The 16,973-nt window shown below is 58.6% G+C and overlaps 1 protein-coding gene across 1 annotated transcript; it reads right to left on the minus strand.

Annotated features, from left to right (window-relative positions):
* Nucleotides 1-389: 389 nt before the first annotated feature.
* On the minus strand, nt 390-13,152 carry LOC308618616 (endoplasmic reticulum mannosyl-oligosaccharide 1,2-alpha-mannosidase-like). Its single transcript, XM_081236731.1, has 13 exons — nt 11,859-13,152; nt 11,348-11,456; nt 10,524-10,642; nt 9,391-9,545; nt 9,004-9,113; nt 7,771-7,956; nt 6,894-7,042; nt 6,333-6,521; nt 4,273-4,463; nt 3,427-3,547; nt 2,647-2,844; nt 2,430-2,561; nt 390-1,659 (listed from the first exon to the last, which is right to left on the minus strand). The coding sequence occupies exons 1-13, from the start codon at nt 12,603-12,605 to the stop codon at nt 1,456-1,458; spliced, it is 2,610 nt and encodes an 869-aa protein (XP_081092857.1). The 5' UTR covers nt 12,606-13,152; the 3' UTR covers nt 390-1,455.
* Nucleotides 13,153-16,973: the final 3,821 nt, after the last annotated feature.

A 16,973-nucleotide genomic window follows, 5' to 3' on the forward strand; every position in this document is an offset into this window, starting at 1 on the left:
TCACCAGGGCCTGGGAGCTAGGGCCAGCGGAAGCCCAGGATCCTGGCTTCTCTCTGGAAAGCCACCCCAGGGTCAGTCCTAAGGCATGGGCGCAGCCGGCTAAAGAAAAGGAATGAGGGCTTCCCTTGTGGTGCAGTGGTTAGGAATTCGCCTGCCAATGCAGGGGACACGGGTTCGAGCCCTGCTCCAGGAAGATCCCACGTGCCGCAGAGAAACTAAGCCCGTGCGCCACAACTACTGAGCCTGCGCTTTAGAGCCCGTGAGCCACAACTACAGAGCCCGCATGCCGCAACTACTGAAGCCTGCATGCCCAGAGCCCATGCTCCACAACGAGAAGCCACCGCAACGAGAAGCCCGCACACCACAACGAAGACCCAATGCAGCCAAAATTAAATAAAATAAATTTATTTTTTAAAAAAAGTAATGAGATGGGTTGACCAGGCACCCTGAGGAGCCCCAGGTGCGGACCACCCCACACGCCAGGGAAGCGGGCAGAGCAGGTGGGGCCCGCCATGCTCACTGGCGCTGGCAGCCGTCACAGGCATATTCTCACCCTGGGTGCCGCTATGGCCAGCACCTGCCCCATGGAGCTGACACTCCCAAATCTCCCCCCAGGGGCAGGGGCAAAGCTGACCTCTGGACAGGTCAGACCCGACCCAAACACTGCCCCTGCCGCCCCTCCCCGTTTCACAGTTGCGATTCCGGAAACAAAGACACAGCAGGTGCCAGTTAGAACAAATGTACTTTTATCTCCTCTGAAAAGTCCATCAATCAGGGCTGGCCTGGGAGCCAGTGAACTTGCCCGCCCAGCCCCTGCAAGGGCAAGGAGAGGATCCCTGAGTCCAATGTGTAGACACCACAGCCAGCCAGGGGCCCGGATCCCCATGAGGTCACAGATGCCCTGAGACCCCAGGTTGGGGTGTGTTCACAGGCTGTGAGGCCCCGAGGCTAAGCTGTACCCAGGCTGTCCCCTCAGCTCATCTCTTATCTCATCATGGGCTCTGGGGACCCAGTGTGGCCCAGGGTGACCAGAGGGCCCAGGACCCCTAGGAAGCCCTGCAAGGCCAGCAGGGCATTCGGGTTTCAGGAATGTAGTCGCGATTTGATTTTCTTAGGAAGAAGGAAGAGGCTCCCCGGGTCGACGGGACCTCCCGAAATCACAGCGCTGATTCATTCCTACTTGTTCCTAACGGTGTCCCGATGAGAACCAGGCGAGAAGCCCGGAACCCGCGGCAGAGCACCAGAAGCCCAGCGGCCACCCCAAGCAGCTATGAGGCCCCAAAACATCCTGGCCCAGTGGCCGCTGGCCTCTGTCATCAGCCCGGCCTGGAGCACTTGCAGCCAGCTGGGAGGACACCACACAGCCAAGGTCAGGGCTAGGGTCTTGCCGACAGGCACCCTCCATGACAGGACTCATCAGTCCCCGGGCAGCACCCACTCGGGAGCCGTCCGGCCCTAGGAGGGGGCCCAGATGGGCAGGGGGTGAGCCTCCGTGTTGAACACGTACGTGTCCAGGCTGAGCAGGTCTGGGTCGTCGGAGAAGAGCAGATACAGGTACTTGAGCGTCTCCCCCAGAAAGAAGCTCTCCATCTTGTCCCTGGGCTGGGGATTGCGGGGGTCCTGGACGTTGCTGATGGAAGAATAGCCACCCGAGGGGACCTGCACGAGAGCCAAGGCCACAGCGTCACAATGCAGGCTCAGCCCTTTCAAGGGCTGCAGGCTAGAGGCACCCTCCCGAGCCCCCTGCCCCACCACAGCACACACGGCCCCCCAGGGCAGGGTCTGGGGCGGTGAGGACACCAAGGCCCACAAGGGGACTGGCCACCCTGGAGGTCAGCCGTGGTTCCTCCAGGGACCCCCTGGGGGATGCCAGCAGCCTGCAAGTGACCAGATGGAAAGTGCGACCTCCAGGACCTGTGCAGGTCTTGCAAAAGCCCGGAGATCCCCCAAGGGGTGTACAACCCAGCACCTCACGTGCCACAGGGCAAAAATCAAGTCTCAGCTCTGCTGGGGTGGGCAGCGGGCCCTGGGCAGGGCGGGACCTTCTCTGAGCCATGGCCCCGGCTGTACGATGGGCGGCTGGGCCTGAGCACAGCGGGGGTGGGGGTGGGGGGGTGGTCATGGCACCCGTCCTGGGGAGCAGTGGCCCAGAAGTCACCTCCGGGTGGGAAAGTGCTGCCCAGGCCACACAAACAACCCAGAAGGGACACGCTCTGTGCACCTCGGGCCACTGCAGGGACCCTCCCCACACAGGCTGGCCCCCCGAGACAGGAAGGAGGGATGCCCTGGCCCCCTGGTCATGTACACCTTGAGGGCAGTGCTGGGCAGCTGGGCCCTCGCGGCCAGGGTGGGCCCTCCCCCAGCCAGCCCACGCGGCAGGCAGCGGCGAGGAGCTGGGGACGAGGACCAGGCGGCGGGCGGGCCCTCACCCTCGTGTACATGTTGAAGCTGCGCAGGATCTCCCAGCCCCAGTCCTGGTACTTGCGGTCGCCCGTGAGGCGGTACAGGTAGAACAGGCTCTCCACCGTCTCGGGCCGCAGCAGGTTGTGTCTGTCGGCCGCCTGGGGAGGAATGCGGGCTCAGGATTAGCCTTGCCACGCCCCTGCCCTGGCGCCCGTGAGTCACACCGGCCCCAGCATGGCTCACCTTGACCTGCACGTCCTTACGGGACTTCTGGGGGTGCAGGTTGAAGTGCACGATTTCAGGGCTCAGCCCCGTCTCCATCTGACGGTTCATCTGGTAGCAGGTGTCCATGAGCGCCCGGGCCAGCTCCATGTGGTCGGCGGGCAGGCCGTGGTGGGCGCCCAGAGCTAGCGTCCCTGGCAGGAAGCACACCAGGTGGTCCTGGAATCAGAGGGTCACCTCACCACCCTGGACCTGCGGCCTCACGGGCTCCACACGGGTCCAGCATCATCAGGCCCCCCGTGTTCCCAGGAGCCAGCAGGCCTGAGTGCCGGCAGGGCTCCAACAGGGGACTGAACTGCAGGCCACACACCGGGGGCCCCACGTGCGCAGGGCAGAAGCTGCTAGAAGGACCACCACCTACCGGGGAGCACATGCTGACCCGGGTCTCCCTCACCTCCTGCCCCAAAGGGCCGATGGAGCCCCAGCAGGAGAACGGCGGAAGGGGGAGCTGGGGGCAGGGGTCCCCAGGAGCATGGAAGGCGGGGCTTGGAGCAGGGGAGGGGCCCTGGGGGGAGGAGGGGGTTCTGGGGAAGGGGCCCTGGTACCACCAAGACCTCAGGACCCCCCGTCACGGGACAGCCCAGGCCATGCAGCCCGTGTCCACTCGTGACGGCTCACACTCCGTGGCCAGAATCGCATGGTTCCCTCCGACGTCCAGAGTCTCAGAGCCCTCCGATGTCAAGGACAAAGGGTGGAGCCCCAAGACCCCACTCGGCCGCGTCAGACCAGGCCCCTGCTCACCATCTTGGCGCTGAAGCGGCCATGGGCGAGTTCCCCCACGAAGGTCAGCTTGCCGGGTTCAGATCTGTGCAGCAGGTGCTTTTTGATTCCCTCCACGGCTTCGAGGTAGTCTTCCAGCAGCCTGTGCAGACCAGCAGGGCCTGTGTGCTCAGCCCAGGCGGGCACACAACCCCCGTGTTCCGGGAAAGGGCACGACCCTGAGCTCCCGTCCCCATTCTCGTGGCTGCCCTGTCTGGGGTGGCGCCCCGCCAGTCTCCGCGTGGAGGCCCGCGTCAGCCCCGTGGGCTTCTGCCCCCGCCCCTCACCAGGGCCCGTGCCTCCCAACCAGCCCCAAGGGGCCACCAGAGAGCAGTCTCCGCCGAGCCCCTGGCCCCGACGTGCTCACCCCGGTTCTCTGAACCAGCCCACGGGCTCCCCTGTTGGTGACACCCTCGTCTCACCCGTGGGTGATGGCCTGGAGCTGCCCCTGCCCCTGATTCTGGGTCACTGTCACCCCTGGGCCTGAGACTTGAGGCGATCCCAGCACCCTCGTGAGGGTTAATCTCTATTTTCCAAACTGGACAAGGAGCCACCGCTGCTCCCCGGGAAAGCGTGCGTTTTCAGGGTCAGGGCACTAAGCTCGAGGAGGCCCAGGTGCCTGCCGCGGGAGCGGACGCCAGAGGGGCGGCCACAGGCCCGAGGAAGAGCCCGGCTGCCCGGCACTGACGGGCCGTGGACCCCCGCGGCCGGCCGGGCCCTGGCTCTGCACACAGGCTGTGAGGAGAGCCCCGCCCCGCGGACCGGCCCGGCCCCGGCCGGCGCGGCTGCCGGTTCCCGCCACCCCGAGAGCTGAGAACCGGGCCTCACTGCGTCTCCTTCTTCCCCCCCTGGATCCACTGCTTCAGCAGGTACTCGTAGTAGCTGTCGGCCCTGGCGCCCAGGGTGAACACGCCCAGGTGCGTGAAGAGCCCGTTGCCGGTGTTGATGAACATGGGCACCAGCCCGTCCTTCTTCCCGCGCAGGGAGTGCACGCGCCTGCTCACCTCCTCCACGGCCTCCTGGGCAGGGGAGGGCAGGGCAGTGAGCAGCGCGGGCTGCACAGAGGGCTGCGCTCCTCGGACGCTGCCGCCCCGGGGCCCGAACACAGGGCCGAACACCCCTCGCCACGGTTCTCAGCCCCCACCCTTGGGGGACATCTTAGCTGCAAGTGGCCACCGTAGCGCGTGTATGCATCCTGACAACGTGCACACGACCCCTTCAGTCCGCTGATGGGCAAGGGACCTGACGACGCACTTATACACAGAAGATACACAGCAGCCCAACACGCAAACTCAGAAAACGAACCACTGATTGTCAGAAAAGTTAACCCAGCAAGACACAATCACACACCCACTAACAGGTACAAGTATGGCTGGACAACACACGAGGACGTCTGTGCAGGTCCGGACCTGACAGGAGCCGTGTTGTCAAGATCCCCAGTGGGACACAGGCCAAAGCTCAGCAGGTGACCGTCCAGACACGCGGTCAACCCACACGATGAAGCCTGTCTGCGCTCGGAAAGGAAGGATTCTGACCAGTCCTGCAACCCTGAGGACACCATGCTCACTCAACGCCCAGACTGCAGTCACTGCAGGAGGGACACGAACTGTCCAGAATGGGGCCCGTGCCAGAGCCCAGCCCTGTGCGGCTGCCAAAGGGGGTCGGCAAACAGTGCTGGGTACAATCTGGGTGAGGGAATTGTTCTGGAATCACATAACAATGACAGTCACAAACACGTGAGTACACGCAATGTACACAGAAAAAGACAGGATTTCTCGATATATAAACTAAATCTCAATTAAATACAAAAGGGAGGGCATCCCTGGTGGCGCAGTGGTTAATAATCCACCTGCCAATGCGGGGACCACGGGTTCGAGCCCTGGTCCGGGAAATCCCACGTGGCAGTTGAGCAACTAAGCCCGTGTGCCACACCTACTGAGTCTGTGCTCTAGAGCCCGCAAGCCACAACTGTTGAGCCCTGGAGCCACAACTACTGAAGCCTGCACGCCTAGAACCCATGCTCTGCAACAGGAGAAGCCACCACAATAAGAAGCCCATGCACTGCTATGAAGACCCAACGCAGCCAAAAATAAGTAATTAATTAATTTTAAAAAAAATGAAACAAATAAAATGCCATCTTAAAAAAAAAAAAAAAAGGAGGGGGAGGAAAAAAGCTGAAGGAATAGAATCAACCTTAGAGGAAGGCCCACAAGCAGAGACGTCGTCCACAGGAGGGGCCCTGCCTAAAGCGGGCAAGCAGACGCTGCTAGAGGCAGTAACACACGGAGAGCCAAGAACAAAACCACAAGTCAGCCCTCTGTTCCACGTGCACCTGCTGGTCCCGCCACACAGCAGGAGCCATGCCAGCAACACCGCTCCAGCCGCCCGCCCAGGACAGGCATGTGCGTGGGCACAGTCCAGGTGCCAGGCATGTGCGTGGGCACAGTCCAGGTGCCACAGCTGGGACGACCACGATGTCATCTGCACTGAACTGGCTACAAAACCCGGTAACTCCACACATCCCACGGCAGCAGCCACGACAGAGCTGGCCGCCCTGCTGGCTCAGAAGTGTCCCGGACAACAGTAGGTGGACCCGGGGCCACGCAGAGCGCCAAACAAGACGTCCACTGCCAGGACCCTAAGGACACGGGACTGCACGGGGGTGGGGCCGGGCGGAGGACTCACCCTCCAGTCAGTGCCTTTCATGCCTGCACCTGTGATATCACGAGATAATGGGATTCACCAGGAAAAACGTGGGACAAAACCAAAAACGACACTGGTCTCAGGCCCCAGGATCAATGACCACACAGATCTGCACCTGCCCCACTGAAGCAGAGACAGCCCCGCTGCAAACCCGCTCCAGCTGGAAGCACAGCCCCACCCCGTACCTGAAATTTCTTAACTCCCGTGAGACGAGAGAGCTCTCGGAACTCCAGCTGAATGCTTGTCACCTCGGCCACCGTGCTGTCAGAGGTCCAACGCGGTGGGTGGGCAACTCCAGTGCCGATGTTCACGTCGGAGTACGGGATCTTCGAGGGTGTCTGGAACGCAGGCATTAGCCGATTTCCGAAGTCCTCCTGATACACAACACAGCGATCAGTCAATGATCCGTGTCCCAGAGCAGCCCGTCTCCATGGCATGACGCTAACCCGTCACCCGCTTCCATCTAATCCAGTGGAGAGATGAGTGTGCTGGCTTCATGTGGCCCCACCCCTGAAGAGCTGCAAAAACCGAGCTGGACTCAACCAGCTCTGAATGACCATGCCTGCGGGTGGCAGGGCCACTTCAGCCACGCACGTGCACGGAAACAGACTCGAGCGCGTGGAGGGGAGCGCAGACTGCAAACACACGCCTCCCCACCCTGATCCCACGAGAAAAGGACCGACTGTGCGGCACTCGAGACCCCGGTGCCGCCAGGACGTGAGACGAGCTGGTGCCGGGACACTCACAGCCTTTTTCAGAAAGAGGACATCCCCAGACAAGTGGAAGGCGCTCAGAAGACCCCCCAGGATCCGGATGGTGCTCTCAAACAGGTTGACGTCCACATTTTTCTGAAATGATAACCTCTGGGACACCCACTTCCTGGCTTCTTCAAATTCTATCACATGAAACAGCAGAGATACAGGAACAAATTAACAGTCCAAGCGTTTCCCTGACGGCTCCCTCTGGGGCCACATGCATCCCCTGCAGGGTTTTAACGTCACTTCCTAGTGCAAGAGGGGACCCTGAAGGCTTCCAATCCCGCAAAAAAAATCGAGCGAGTGTGCAGCTTGGGGAAGGCCATGCATGCAGCACGAGGTCAAGTGCTCAACAATCACAGCCACGCTACAGAGGACCACGAGGGTGAGTGAGTGGCAGGCGGTCTTCAGCCCAATCAGAAAACTTAAAGCAAATGTTTTAAATGCCAGTTTAGAAACACCTAGAGACACACCATCCCAACGTAGCCCCACCTGCGCGGCACAGGAGGACATTAGGGAGAGATTCGGGGCGCTGGCGGCTCCGTCAGATCACGTGTCACCTCCCACCACTGGGCCCCGCCTGACTGCAACAGAAACACGGGCTGGGAACGCCCCTGGAAGCCCACCTACAGCCTCACTCAGCTCTCGGCAGGGGGCGCAGGGGACGCCTGTCCTGAGCATCCCCTGGTTGCCTGGACGTGAGGGGACAAAGGAACTGCCCACGGCCAGCACGGCCACCCTGGCACCCAGGACGAGGGGAGGCACAGCCCAGTGGGACACGGCACATGGTCACCTCCCAGGCCAGGCTCGCTCAGGCCCGAGGGTCACGCACGAGAGCTCGGCCCCCGTGCTAGGGATGAGCAGATACCTTTCTTCAGACCCAAAATCCACATGGTGTCCAGGGCGTCGATCAGCGTGAGGCCGAGGCCAAACCACTCACTGAAGGACTTGGACACGGGCTTCAGCTCGTCGTGGCCCCAGGCGAACTTGCGGTATCCGGCCCACGCGTGGCGGAAAGCAGCGACCACAGCCTTCTGGCGCTCGTTCTGCGAGGCTGCGAGGAGGGAAGCGGGGCGTGGGCACTTGGACAGAGCTGTTCTGCGGCCCCACGGCGAGTGAGGCTGACGGGGGGCACCGTGGGCTGCGGTGAAGGTCTGAGCAGGACCCGCTGCCGGGCCCGGGCCCATCCGCCTCCACCAGGGCCCAGTGGAGACCACCCTCCGAGGGGCAGTGAGCACTTGTAGAGCAAAGGACCGGAGGCCGTGGGACCACTACGGCTGTGATGTGCACTCTGGTTGGGGGACATCAAACATGACAGGCGATGGTGACCCAGACAAAAATACCTCGTCTAGCAGTGCCGTGTCCTGCCCGATCAGCTGGGGGCACTTCCAACAGGGACAAAATGGGGAGCAGACACCACCAAGGCCGCTCGGACACTCCCCAGGGTGCCCTCAGGGCGCGTCCAAAGGCTGCTTCCCGCCACACAAGGGAGGACCACGCGCACACATGGGGCTACCGCGCAGGGAACACATGTGTCCACGGCTTCACCACACGTCCCATCAGTGTTGACACTCACGGCTCTGCCGTCCATTTCTAACCCCACACGGTCGCCCCGTGTCCCCACGTGCGTGGCCACAAGTCCCCACTCCAGGCTCTCTTGTCCTCCCTAGGGGCTCCAGCACCGAGAGCAGAGGGTCCCGGCGGGGACCCAGACTCAGTTCTCCTGTCCGTGGAATGGGAACAGGACAGACTGACCCCTCAAGGGGTGACATGAGGACCGCAGCACCCAGGCCCCCGGCTGCCCGGACACAGGCAGGAAACGAGCCTCCCGCACACACGTTCCTGTGCAGCTGCAGCACCGGCCACCGGACGACAGCCGCCAAGGAGCCCCACGTCGTCAGCAAAGCTCTAAGGGGTGCCTGACGCCGAGACCCGCGCGTCCTTGCACCTGGGTGTCCAAGGCTGAGCAGCGCTCGTTGGGACGGGACGGCAGGAGCCCCCCGCCGCCCCGCCGCTCTCGTGCGTGTCCGCACGCCCCCTTCCTCAGAGTGCCCGGGGCGGGGGGGGGGTGGCCCCCGAGAGGGCGCAGGCGGGACCTTACCTGGACTGTTCCTCGTCCTGAGGGCCTGTGGGGAAGGCCTGGGGGCGGCCTCTGCCTTTCTCGGAGGGAGCTGGGGGCCCTGCTCCGGTTCGGTCCCTGTGCCCCTCCAGCTGGAGCGGGAGGAGAGAGAGCGCTCAGAGCAGGGGCAGAGGTGCTGAGGCCCCGAGGTCGAGGTCGAGGTCGAGGTCGAGGTCGAGGTCGCAGCCGAGCTGGGCTCAGTCTCGACCTCCACGCCCTCCCACCCCCCACGGGGCACACACTGTCTGCAGGAACAGGAACCAGAAGGCGCATTATGCACCAGGCTGGTTCTCTTTGTTTTTCAGGAAAAGAAACACCACAGAGATGCCTGACGGCCCCTGCGTTCCATTCAGTCCATCTCTGCTGTACCTGACGCGGTTTCCCTGCGTGTTGTCTTCCCGGCGAGCCTCACCGGCTGCCTCTGCCCTCCTCTGGGCCTCATCCTGCCTCCTGTCCTTGGCGTCTCCATCGGGGGCTCTAATCTGCAGGTTGGGTGGTCCCCGTCGGAAATGCCTTGGAGGCTTCTGGACAGAGACGAGAAGAGACAGGAGTCACTCGTGAAATGATTCAATCGTCCATCTGCGACGCTGCCCCCAGTCTGACCCGGCCCCATGCAGGGAGCACTGTGGACTGGCGGAGTAGCTGCAATTTCCCAGAGGAAATTATTTTCATTTTTCGTACGACAGGCAGCTCTGGGAGGAGCCCCTTGCTCGCCAGCTCCTGGCCCTGACTACCCGGCTGGAGGCTCTGCTAAAGGGCGAGTGCCACCGTGGACAGCGGGTTAAGCCCCTGGCAGGCATGTTTCCGGGTGTCAGACCCTGAGGGTAGCAGGGCCGGCAGGGTGACAGCCAGCACGGCCCCATGACACTACTGTCGCAGGCCCGCGCCCGGACTCCCCAGCTTCATCCTCGGAAGGGTGTGGCAGAGGTGGCCGGTCAGCGACAGAGCGCTGCGGGGAGGGCAGCGCCCCTCCTGGCTCCCAGCCAGCCCTGACCAGTGCGCGTGACTGGCAACTCCTCCGTGCCCTCTAGTCTCTACATCCTCCCCACACCCCCCAAGGAAGGCGCCCCAGGACTAGGCCGCGCCCCTCCCTCTCCCTTTCTGGACAGCAGGCACCACGCACCCGCGTACTCCGAAACCTCTCTCCCAGGCCCGACTTGACGCTCGGGCCCCCAGCAACTCGGTCTGGGCAGGTCCAGAGCGGAGCGCCCGCCTGAGTGTGTCCCTCGCCAGTAGCTCCCAGAGAAAAGGGATGGCTCTCGTTCACACCTACCAAGGATCCGGCACAGCAGATGCACAAAGACGAAGGACAGGACGGCCCTCTTCCTTTCCCCCCGCCTCCTTCATCCAAGCAGCCCAGAGTAAGGAGTGTGAGGTTAAAACCTCAAACAAACGGTAAGAAACAGAACCCTTCCCAGTCTGTCTGAAACAGCACGTACTGTTCCCAAGTGCTTCTGGCACGGGCCCGGGTTACAACTCCGCGTGTAGTTTATTCAAAGTACCTGAGGTGACGCCCCCGCGAAGGTTTCCGGCTTCTCAGCTGCTGCTCTCCGAGGAGCTGGCAAGACGGGTGGATTTGCGGGTCTCATCTTCGGCCCTTCTGCCGACCTGCTGTCCACGGCTAAACAAGAGAATCTACTTTATCTCAACTTCGCCACAAAGCCTGGAGAACATTCAACGTGCACTCCAGACAGCATCCACACAGCTATGACTCCGTGTAAAGGAACGCGGCGGGACCTCCCAAGAGGGCAGTTCGAGCAATTCGAGAATGGCCAAAGGGAATCAAACCTTTCCCAAAGCACCTGGCAGTTTCTGTCCGTATCCCCACCCACATCCCCATTGCTCTGCCTTTATGATTTCCGTTTCGGGAAGGGCACAAGGTGGCACACGGGCCATTTACTGGAGCAAACCTACAGCGGCTCTTTAGCTTTCCTCCTCAAAGAAGCCATCCTAGAGCAATTCAGAAGGGACCCTGCCCCTCCTCACTGGCACCCTGCCCGGCCCTTCCCAGCTCCCGGTAGCGCGTGTGAGGAAGTCCACGCAACACGTTCAGACTCAGCATTCAGCCTCAGGACCTGACTCTCACTGTGAGACAGAGAGGGTGAGATGCCGGTCCTCGCAGCAGACATTTGGGAAACAGTCACACAACCTCAAATTAACAGCCACCTCCTAGCCGGGGCTTGGGAACACTCTAGGCTTCTCTGTATTTCGACTTCCTGCCAATGTGCTGACGTCTATGCCTCCTGCAGCCGCGAGATCGCGCTGCTGCCGCTGAGTCCGCCCTCAGGAACCCCCACGGGTCACTGCGGAATCGTGGAGCTGGTACCTTTCCACTCGTCGGCCACACTGATGTAGGCCAGGAGGCCGCAGAGCATCAGGAACGCCAGCAGGAAGAGGACCACGTTCCGCTGTAACCTCGACAGCTGCTTCCATTTCTGAGCGAGAGAGACAGACAGTGACGCTTTTTACTGAAAAGGGCACAGCTGGAAATCTCTCCCACTGTGACACACTCCGTGGGGACGACGAGGAATTCCGGAGGCCCAGCGTGGGCTCTGCTGCTTTTGAACCAGGGGAAGTTGCCTCTCGGCAGGGGCCGCAGGCTGGGATGATACTGCTGTAGAGGACACACCGCAAGGGCCCGCGTTCGAGGAGGATGCAGACCCACGCGGAGACCGTTTCTGGCTGACACGTGGGCAGCGGGGAAAGACTGGCAGCCCGCGTGTGCTGGCTCAGGCTCCACCAGCCTCGCCTCGGCCCTGCAGCCCGGGACCCCGGGAGCCGCGGGGCCGGCCCCGCTCGTGCGCTCGCCCCGGCGAGGCCCCCAGGCCGCCCCTCACCCGCCAGAACGAGCGCCGCCTCAGGCCCTGGCCGCCGTCATAGCTCCGGCCGGGGCTCAGCGTCACCGAGATGAAGTCCCGACGCGGCGGCAGCGGCGGCGGCGGATACATGACAGCGGCAGCGGCAGCGGGCCGGGGAGCCTCGCCCTCCGGCGTCGTCAGGAGGCCCGGCTCCGAGCCGTGTAGTGAGGCCGGCAGGCCCGCCGCCGGTAGGCGGCCATCGCGGAGCCGTCGACTCCCCGCCCATCGCTCTGAGCCAATGCGCCTTTGCCGCGCCCTCGGAGTCCCACTGCGCCTGCGCCCGCCGTCGCTGCTCCTGCGTGCGGGCTTCCATCCCACGGCGCGCCTCCGTGCGTGCGCGGTGACGTCACGCCGACACTGCTCGCTCCTGCGCACATCTGGCTGCTGTGGCTGCGCAGCTGGTGTGGTTTCCGCTCGAGCCGCTTCCCCTGGGATTTCCCTGTCATTGCGCCCCCGCGCGGCTTCCCCAGGGCCTGTGGGCCGTGGGATGGGCCGGGCCTTCTCGGGCTGGCGCTGACACCGGGCAGGTGTGCCACCGCTCCGCCATGTCGGCGGGGTGCCTCTGCGCCCCGGACCCCAGGTCCCGACCCCGCCCTCCCCCACCAGGTGGATTTGACCCGGGTGCGTGCCCCTGAGCCTGGAGGGGCTGGGACCTGGGGGGGCCGGGGTCAGCGAGAGGACGGGGGGCCCGTTGCAGAGTAAGAGGCTCTGGGAGTTTTCATCCATGAACCTATCAACCTTAAAAATAGCTGGCTATTTTACCAGCAAAATGAGTTTATTCAGGAATGGCAGAGGAATTGCAGTTAAGGGTGTGCAAATATAGCCTGTAGTAGCCATGTCCAGAGACCAGGGAAAGGAATAGTACTTTACAGAGAGAAAAGGGAAGTTGGGAAGGGCTGCTTTGTATGAAAGTTCATTGGAGGTGGGGCTTAGTGTTAGGTTTGGGGAAGTTCAGAATGCCATGAAGCCTACCTGGATCCTAATGCCTCCTTGTCCCGAGATCCGGTGCCCTAAATAGCGATCCTGAGTTTGAGCAACTGCAGTTTTTCCTTGGAGGCTTTAATGCTCCTTTGAAACCATAAGTTTTAGCAGTTGGATGATGTCTTCCTGTGAAGAGGTTTGAGGAGGCAAGCAGAGCAGCTAATCATCCACATACTGTAACAAAGTAGAGCCTGCAGGGAACATATCATCCACATCAGCCTTTAAGCCTTGTGAAAAGTAAGAAGGAACTTCAGTGAAACCTTGGGGCATTAATGTCCAGATGTATTGTCCTTCCCAAGTGAAGCCTGAAAAGGCCTCAGCTAGCCTTATCAGCTGGAATTCAGGCACACCTCGTTTTATTGTACTTTGGTTTATTGCACTTTGCAGATATTGTTTTTTTTCAAATTTAAGGTTTGTGGCAACCCTACATCCAGCAAGTCTGTGGGCGCCATTTTTCCAACAGCATCTGTTCACTTCCTGTCTCTGTGTCACATTTTGGTAATTCTTGGAATTTTTCAAACATTTTCATTACTTTTATATTTGTTAGGGTGATCTGTGGTCAGTGATCTTTGATGTTACTATTGCAAAATATTAAAACTTGCTGAAGGCTCAGATGATGGTTAGCATTTTTTGGAATAAAGTATTTTTAAATTAAGGTACGTATATTGCTTTTTAGACACAACGCTATTGCACATTTAATAAACTGCAGAAGAGTACGAACATAACTTTTATATGCACTGGGACCAAAGTATTCATGTGACTTGCTTTATTGTGATACTCGCTTTTTTGTAATGGTCTAGAACCAAACCCGCAATATCTCTGAGGTGTGCCTGTACCAAAGCATGCACAGCATAGATTAATAACAGTGAAAAAATTTGCTTTCAGTAGGAATGGGTGCTAGTAGAGTATGGGGGTTAAGAACAACAGGGTGTCGAGGGACAGCAATGTTGATTATTGCCTGCAGGTCCTGGACAGACCTCCATCCTCAGCCATTGGGCTTTCTCACAGGTTGTATTTAATAGTATTACAGGGACTAGCGCAAGGGGTGGTGAGGCCCTGAGCCTTGGAATCCTCTTATGGGCTTTGTAACTTGAAGGGCTTCTTTACTCATAGGGTATTGATTAGTTCTGGGGAGAGGTTTCGAGGGACCTATTTGAGTCTTAATGGGAAGAGCACTGTGGATTTTGCCAGTATCAGTTGCAGACTTTTTGCCCATAGGGAGGGTGGTAGCTGACTCAGTAGGGACAAATGATCAGCGTCTCCCGAATCAGCTCCAGGACCATCAGAGACAAAGCAAAGCAAAGACAGTGAAGGGTCACTTAATTCACCTGGTTGGCTATTTTGACTGTTACTGTGAAATTTCCCCTTTTGGGAGAAAGAAATTCCAGCATATTTTCTGAGCCGTCTTGGCCCAATAAATGAATAGGGGCGGAGAGACTAAGGAGGGAAGTGTGGGTATCTCTCAGGGGCCTAAACGAAAAGGAACAGGTTCAGAGACAGGACCCTCTTGAGGTTCATCAGAGACCCCCACTATTTGGATCACTTTCGTGCTCCGAGGCAGGGGCTGCTTTACCGCAGTTGAACTGAGAGTGTGGCTCTGGTGCCAGAAGAGATTCATTCCCAATCTGGAGAGTTGTTTTTCTGAGCTGATGAAGAGGGAGGGTTGGGAAGAACCCCTGTGGTTCCTCAGAGGCCCGTTGGTGGTGGTCAGGAGGGCATTGGAAAGGCTGGTTAGAGGGCTGAAGGCACTTGAAGCACTTACACTTGTGACAATCTTTTTCCCAAAGTCCTGGCTTTTTGCCATAATAGCAGGACCTAGGAGGATTTGGGGTTTTTTTAGGGACCTTCATTTGCTGGAGTTGAAGGTTAAGGATTTGTGTGGACTTCCTTTCAGTTGAATAGTCTAGAGTGCAGATGAGTTGGTGGCTAAATTAGCTAAGTCTGGAGTGGACGTGGTTTCCGGTTCAACCCTGGTCCTTTTATCTAGAAGGGAAGGATCCCAGTTACGCCTGTTAATGAACACAGAGTTAAAGGCTACCTGAGTGGATGTGTTACCAAAGCAAACTTGAGTGTGATCGTCCATACAGTAAAGCCAATCTCCTGACACCAGTGTGTGATGAAGGAAAGTGCAGCGTTTATTGCAGGTGCTAAGCAAGGAGTCCACGCAGCTAGTGCTCAAAAGACCCAAACTCCCTTAAGTCTTTCAGGTAAAGGTTTTTAAAGACAGGGTGAGGGAGGAGGGTTGTGGGGTGTGTGATCAGCTCGTGGACATTTTTTTAAATAACTTTACTGATTTTTAAAAAAATATTTATTTATTTTTGGGCACGTTGGGTCTTCACTGCTGCGTGCGGTCTTCCTCTAGTTGCGGCGAGCGGGGGCTACTCTTTGATGCAGTGCTTGGGATTCTCATTGCAGTGGCTCATCTTTGTTGCGGAGCATGGGCTCTAGGCACGTGGGCTCAGTAGTTGTGGCACACGGGCTCAGTAGTTGTAGCACACGGGCTTAGTTGCTCCGCAGCACGTGGGATCTTCCCGGACCAGGGCTCGAACCTGTGTCCCCTGCATCAGCAGGCGGATTCTTAACCACTGCGCCAGGAGGAAAGTTTGGACATTCTTCTGATTGGTTGGTGGTGAGGTTATTGGGACCTTCTGGTCCCAACCAGTCTGGGGTCTACATGCTGGAGCGACAGCCTACAGTTAGCTTCTTCCACCTGGTGGAGGTTTCAGTACCTGCAACACAGCTCAAGAACATGGCTCAGAATATTATCTGTAGCCCTTGAGGAGGAACTAAAGGTCCTTGGCTTTAATGGCTAAACTATTGTTTTTTGGTATTGCTTGTTTTCCTTTCTTCTGCATTTTCTCACTTCTCTGCTTAAATGTACTCTTGGAACCCGGGGAAGGCCTGGGAGACTAAAGGTTTTCTACAGACAAGAGGCAGGTGGAGGACATGGTGGAGGGAGGGGCTGTTCTGGGAAGGCCCCATAGTGTCCTGCTTGGTTACAGATTCGGTCTCCAGAGGAAGACCAGAATTTTCTTTAAGGACAACCTGAAATCAACTATAATAGTTGTGAACACGTTTGTCAGGTCGTTGCCTGCCAGCCTGAATTCTGTTCCCATCAACAAGCTTAGGAAAAGCTTTTGAAATGTTCAGTAAAGGTCTCCAGCAAGTCCTCAGGCCTGTCAACAGTCAGGGTCTGTTTTTCCAAATCCCTCCCAGTTTCCCACTTGGTTTCGTTCACTGTGGGGCCTGACCTTCACTAATAAGCCTGTGGACTAATTGATACATATCTGAGAAGCCAGGTTGACAAGTTTGAATCACTAATGTTAAATTCTTCAGCAAACCTATGGGTTTCTCAGTTTCAGAAAATCTTTGACTATGGATGGCCAACAATTCAACTTCACTTAGTTCGGGGAACATAAAAAACTAGGGATTTAGCATTTGGACCCCCAGAAGGTTTAACTTTAATAAAGTTCAGGGGAGGGGGAAGTGGGCAGAGGTTTTGAGAAAAAGGGGAGTTTCAGCAGGAGGGTTAAGAGGAGGGGGTGGGAGGCCCAGAGGAGGTGAGGATGGCAGAGGGTGAAGGGAAGGCGGGGCTGGGGCCACAAGGAGGGGAGGGGAAAGGCCTCAGAAGGCATTTCGTGTTCTTTCAAGTGTTTGCTCGCCCCCATTCGTTAGTTTAGAAGTGGTATTTTGTAAAGAGGCAATTTTAGAGTCTTGGATATGTTTGGAAACCTCAAGGTACAAATTAAAATAAGCATCCCAGAAGTCCCCTGGCAATCCAGTGGTTAGGGCTCTGTGCTTCCACTGCATGGGGCACGGGTTCAATCCCTGGGCTGAGGAACTAAGATCCCACAGGCTGGAAAAAAACAAAAAATCCCACTCAGTCTGTTTAGTTTTAGAGCCATAGCTTTCTGAGTTGATTCTGAGACAAACAAGTTTGGGGAAAACCAAAATTCCCCACAATGGCCACTAGTGTTCTGAATTATTTCTGGCTAAGGGACCATAGTTTTTAAACATGAAACCAGCTGAGGTTCCTGACGGGGGGCCACACTTACGGCGTTGAGATGACTGGGATCGCGTTTCTCAGAGGTTTTCTCGAGAGCAAAAGAGAAA

This window comes from Mesoplodon bidens, assembly GCF_964165515.1.
Source record: "Mesoplodon bidens genome assembly, chromosome: 6".
Lineage (NCBI taxonomy): Eukaryota > Metazoa > Chordata > Mammalia > Artiodactyla > Ziphiidae > Mesoplodon > Mesoplodon bidens.

Bases quoted from the DNA above. Each gene is read 5' to 3' on its own strand.
- LOC308618616 (XM_081236731.1), bottom strand. From the start codon at position 12,605: ATGGATGAAAACTCCCAGAGCCTCTTACTCTGCAACGGGCCCCCCGTC. The intron at 7,957-9,003 runs GTAAGGTCCCGC...CCCTCCTCGCAG, and splicing joins CAGGACGAGGAACAGTCCAG to CCTCGCAGAACGAGCGCCAG. The intron at 2,845-3,426 runs GTGAGCAGGGGC...CTCTGATTCCAG, and splicing joins GCCGCTTCAGCGCCAAGATG to GACCACCTGGTGTGCTTCCT.